A 6,000-nucleotide genomic window follows, 5' to 3' on the forward strand; every position below is an offset into this window, starting at 1 on the left:
AAATTAGCGGATAACTGGAGGTAATTACTGCACTTTTCAGGTTCATGAGGGCTGCTGTCAGTTTGCTAATAAACCTTGGGCGTCGCTGTCTGCAGGTGCTGAAAGACAGACTCCTGGACCTGCTTAGTAGCGACGAGGAGGACGAGAGTCACGGAGAAGACGTGGTGAGAGCACTCCAATCTTTTCCTCTCATCTTTTCCCCCCTTTACCTTTACACCAGGGCGTCTTTTCACTGATGGCAACGCGCTTTCCGTCCTTGGTTTCTGTCTCTGGTTTTCATACAAAACATTGCTGGACACTTTTCGTACTTTACACAGATAGATACTTCACATAATGTGTGTCTGTGTGAGCCTGCTGGTGAAACTTTCCCAAGTACAAAAATGTGACATTTGATTAAAAGTCTGCCAATTTTGGTGTGTTATTGCATAATATTTTGAATTATTCCCCATTATCAGAAAAAGTTGTAAGCTTATGTAATAACAGCAGCACCTGTTTTACGTTACGTATTGCCTTCAAGACGTTTATCACCGATTGGGATAAAATCCATAATAAAGGTCATATTTATTACATTTTAGAAAGTTATTACGGTGTTATCTCGTAATGCGTTGTTGCATGTCCCCCTGAGAAGGTATGAAATGTCAGTTTGCACAGACAACGAACCAAAGGGCCACACCGGGGGACCCCGCCAGACAGTCGGCCATCTTCACTTTTCCTAACCCACCCCCTTTCCCGCACAGAGTTCCTGCGACCCCATGGCGAACCACTCGGAGTCCATCAGCCACACGGTGGCGGTGCCCCTGCAGACCACCCTGGCCACCCTGGAGGAGATCGCCTGCTGAGGGGTCTCCGCCAAGCTCCAACACACCTCACCGGGCCACGGCTCCCACCAACAGGAAGCGCCAACTCCTCCGCCGGGGCATGCGAGAAAGGGGAGGGGACGGGGGAGGAGGAGGAGGAGGAGGAGGAGGATGAGGAGGAGGATACAGTTTTGGGGCTCGTTCTGGGGACGATACCAAAGCTTGTCACGGTGACCCAGCGAGACACCCATGAGGAGGACGATGGTGGCGATGGTGCACCTTTACTCTTCGTCCGTCCCCCGCTGGACTGTAGCAGGAGGACGGCCTTCTCTCTCTCTCTCTCTCTCTCTCTCTCTCTCTCTCTCTCTCTCTCTCTCTCTCTCTCCTGGGCGAGCTCGACCCGGGGAGAGGGGAACACCACACAGTACACCGACAGAGACACTGACTCAGCCAATCAGCTGCTCTGATGGGGGCTCATGGGGGGGAAAAAAAAAAAAAAGCGAACGCACACTGCCAAACGTACCATAACAAGTTCGGAGGCGTCCAAACTGCATGCTACGTATCTCCAAGACACATCTCCCCCCTCGCTCTCTCTCCCTTTCGCTCTCTGTTGATGCGTATGCCGGACTGCACTGTTTCTCGTCTCGCCACATGGGCGCCATTCGCTGAAGTCTCTCTGTTTTCAGGAGAGGCCTTGCGGGGGGAAAGTTGGGACGTTGAACTCAGAATGTACAGATCGAACGTACGGCTGTCTGGATCATGGTTCAGGTTGTGACAATGGACACATCATTATTTATTTATTCTTTGCGTTTTTCTTTTTGAATTTGTATAATTGTTGAGGTGGGGGAGGGGGTTGCTAAGGGCGGGTGCTGCGGGCAGGTTTAAAAACGCGTTGAGTCACGTGAGTTAAGGAACTCGCACATTATTTTCCCCGCCAGACAGCTCAGCTGGGAACAGCCCCTCGCTCTCCAACGAGGCGAGGGTCTTTGTTTTTTAAACAAAAAGGTGTCATTCCATCCAGAAATTGGCCAATAGTGAAGAAAGGTTTTGACCCCTTTTTTCAGGTTCGTTCTGGGCGAGTCACTCTGTAAAAATAAGAGTCGGCTGTCCAGTACTGGACGTCCATCAGGAGAGTCGGTTGAGTTGTTAACGGAATCAAATATATCTGTCAAAATAATAAACTGTGGATCCCAGAAAATCTTTCTAAGTGTAATTCTCTCAAAAGTATTTATTTTTGAGAGAATTAATTTCAGTGTTCACCAGTCTTTCGCGATGAACAAATCGTTTGCAAATTTTGCATCACTTCTGAAAATGAGAAAAGGCCTTCTCCAGTCGATGAGTCATGAAATTTAAAAGACGCCATTGATGTCCAATGAGTTATCTTTTCTTTTTTTTTTTGTCCCAATTTTTGTTCTTTTTTTCTGCTGTATTATTGTGTAAATATCTGTGTTGTGCTTGAAAAAAAATAAAATAAAAACATGGTGAAACTGGTACAGAGCAGATTGGGCCTACAGCAGGTCTTGTCCAGAAATAATTTGGACTTTAGGCCCTGAGGCTCCAGCGTCTTGGATAGTTGAATGTCAACGTAAAAAAAAAAAAAAAACAATACAAAAAATGTGAAAATACAAATTGGCATATTTTGCCCAAAGTATACTCTTCCCCTCTGTTCTACAACGGTTCAACGCTGCAGATGCAAACTCTGCAAAAACAAGTGAAAAAGAACTGATGTGATGACATTTGTGTCCGAGAGAGATCCCAGATCCCCCTCCCTCTCCCAACAGATGAGCTTTGGAGTGGTTTCATTTTAAGATCACTTATTTTGTTTTCAAGGACTCAGTTGACGTCAAATTGAGTTTTAGCCCGTTCACTCGTCACAACACACATTTTACCCGCCTGGCCAGTTTCCTGGTGATAGCTCACATTTGACGATTTTCTTACATCGTCTGTACTTTTCAAAGTTACCTCATTTTGCCGTTATTTGTGTTTGTCAGTTGATGTTCACTTAACATGGAATTAACACAAATTATCACAAATGAGGGCAAAATCAAGTAATTATGACAAGCATATGTGGCAACATCTTTGTCAACGCAACCAGTTAATCTTAAGTGTCTCACCGTACGGTTGAAGATACTATTAATCGTTGAGACATTATTTAAAAAATAAATTTAAAAAAATTAAATAGTCGGTAATATAATGTTTGTGCTGAATAGTAAACGGGCGAAAAAAAACAAACCTATTTGACACCAGAATGGTCCTTTGATAAAACTCTTTGAACGGGTGAAGCTACATTATAAACCGGAGGAATCAGGAATATCATTTTTTTTTCCTTTTTTTTTTTAAAAAGAAAGACCAGTTTTAAAAATGTAAGAACATTTTTTATATATATATATATATATATATATATAATTATTATTATTTTTATTTTTTTATTGTTTTGCAGTACAATCTTTGTCCAGAGACAACGATATTGTTCTGATGTTTCTCATGCTCCCTGGTCTTCCTGGCATGATGGTGATGTACATTAACGGGCAGGAATGATATCGGTGGCTACATGGGGTTGTTTGAATTATGTCTGTTATGTTTGGTCCGCTTGGGTTTGTGGTTCCGACCTGCTGTCTCCATGTTTGACCTCATCACCATGTCGCGGCTTCGCACAAACTCCCTCCTCGCCCCGCGAGCTGCGGAGGAACTCCAAGGAAACCCTGAACCTCGCCGATAACGCCACTGGCTGTCGCTACGCTCGACGTTTTTTGTTTTGTTTTGTTTTGTTTTTTTTGTTTCTTTTATTGCTTCAGTTGTTATCGCGCGGGGCAGCGTTTTCTCATTTTGTGATGCAACATACAGTAAGTGTTTCTAACGTGACACTATTAAGTAAAATAAAAAAAAAAGTTTTGTTTTTTGGGGGGGATGTTTCAGCCTTTTGTCTTGGCCTCACGGTGGTTCTCTGTTGCATGTGGACAGTTATTACACAGCGCTGTGGAGTACTCAATTGTGATTGGTCAATAGAGGCAGTCGTTCAGTCACCCGGCGGTCAGTTGTTTCGGAATAAAGTCCGATGTCTGTTAATTACGACTGTTTTCACGGGCAACTCCCCTTTTCACGCAGCCTCACATTTGCTGGTGGCACCATCTGGTGACGCTACATAGAAACGACAATTTAAGAGATGAATTTAAGAATTTAAGAGATGAATGCGGAAATGTCCAATTGCACGTTAATAACAGTGAAAAGGTTCGTCATACGTAGGGTACATAAGGTTCTTTTGCAGGGTGAATAGATGGATAGAATAGATGCTTCTGTGGTGTGGGTCTGTTTTTCGTAGCGGAAGCAAAGAAACGGAAGCTGCACATTTGCAAACCAATATTCCGTCTCTCTGTATTCTTCTTTTTTGTAAGTAGCCGTGAAATAAGCGGAATAATGTGCAGCCAGCCGGCCATTATCGCAAGAGCGACAGCGTGACACATCGGCTCCAGTTCCTCTCTGCTCGTCTTCTTGGGCTCCGGGTTCAGAGCAGCTGGGATAATGGCGCTCCACCCCGCTCCCGCTGCTGAGTTTTTATTGAGCGTCGCCGCGCTAAAGAAAAGCCAGCAGCAGGAGCTCACCTCACAGCTGCACACTCCTTCCCTTTTCCCGTCATTGTGTCAGGTGTATTTATTTAGCCCCGAATCCCAGGTCCCGTGTAAATCAAAGGACTGCACCTTTTAGGTCCTTTCCACGCAGTTTGCACAGCGGTGCTTTCCAAATGAATGATGTCATTCACGTGCAGGAGGATTTAATGAACCGTTTGTTTCATTACTTGCCCGGAAATATTTGACTAGTTTTGCAAAGTCTTCAATTCCTTTCTCATTTGAGTGAAACGGGGTATTTCTGCACCAGCTTTCAAATGTACCTGAAGCTCCGTTTCAGGTTACAGTTTGTTTCGGATAGTCCAATAATAGTCAACTCAGTATAAACTGTCAATAAATTGACTTACGATGGAGTCAATGATGTTTATGCTCCAATATGCATATTTTTTGAGTAAGTAAGGAGAGAAAAGGAGATAAAAATAGGACTCTGGTCTCCAAGATGGCGAGTAGGGTCCAGGGCCGTGTCTACGGGGTGGGGTGTGCGTTTCCCGCCCCGAGGTCAGCCTTATCCATCCAATGAATATTTTCCCGTCTCTTGATCGCTCTGTGAAAACAGTTTCCCCAAACAAATCAGATAGAAACAGTGTTTTTATTAAAAATGTAGATGTTGTAGATTAAGTGAATGAAACAAAAAAAATAGCCCTGTGCGTAATTAGGATACTTTCTCAGTCAACCGCCCCTTCTCAAAATTAAACCACGCCCTTGTTTACATACCCTATTTAGGAAAAGCAGCGATTTTGTTGTTGCCCACCCAAAATAATCCAAATGCCCGCCCAGAAGATGACATCCTAGTAGAGTCTCCAACGAACCAAGACTGGGAAGCATTTAAAGATCAAAACGATTGAAAAACAATCTGATAAGGGAGGAGGACCCGAGGGTTTCTCACCGAGATATCAAGCTGGGAGATAACGGAGGAAGTTTAAAGTCGTGGCGAATGACACCGCAGTTTTTTGTGTTTTATGGTGGTCAGTGTCTTGAGTTAATGCCGTCATTTTTCGGCGGAAGGATGTTTTCTCCAAATTTGATAATAAATAATTATCAAATAATATTGTCACCATTTTTCTGTTTTCGGGCCTCTGAAATGATAATTAATACAATTATATTTTATAATAGTTTCCTCACTGAAAAGCAATTTACCTTCAGTTTGAAATGTGATTTACAAATGAACTTCCAGTCACTCGAGCACTATTCAGAATGAATGTGAATATTTTGCCAATTGCTCATGAAAAGGTTCCCCTGAATAAAGCCGTGCCTTGAAATTCCTGCGTTATCAAAACATGTAGAGGGAGTCATGAACCCAAACATTATTCAGAAATAACTATCAACAGCCGCTATTAATCAATCAGAATCGAGTATTCCACAACACTGCAAAATAGGATGAAATTAAATGCTTTTAAAGAAATCTTTTTCTTCTGCCACAACGCACCTAGTTTGTAATTCCAGACGATAGGTTTTGTCTGAGTGCTGTTTTCCACTCGTTTTTTTTTTTTTTATATTATCACCACTTCCTCTAACCATTATATTTTGTTCCATAACAGCAAAACACGTCATGAATTAGTTTTCAAATTGGTTTCAGGGAA

General features: G+C 43.0%; 1 protein-coding gene across 1 annotated transcript in view; it reads left to right on the forward strand.

Annotated features, from left to right (window-relative positions):
• The window catches only part of asic2 (acid-sensing (proton-gated) ion channel 2), a gene marked incomplete at both ends in the record, with an annotated part of 331,233 nt that extends 330,394 nt beyond the window's left edge, over positions 1-839 (forward strand). The window contains 2 exons of the mRNA XM_080009943.1: positions 96-164; positions 738-839. Coding sequence (XP_079866069.1) covers positions 96-164; positions 738-839 — 171 coding nt within the window. The remainder of the gene's footprint in view (positions 1-95; positions 165-737) is intronic.
• Positions 840-6,000: the final 5,161 nt, after the last annotated feature.

Source organism: Zeus faber, assembly GCF_960531495.2.
Source record: "Zeus faber genome assembly, chromosome: 11".
Taxonomy (NCBI): domain Eukaryota; kingdom Metazoa; phylum Chordata; class Actinopteri; order Zeiformes; family Zeidae; genus Zeus; species Zeus faber.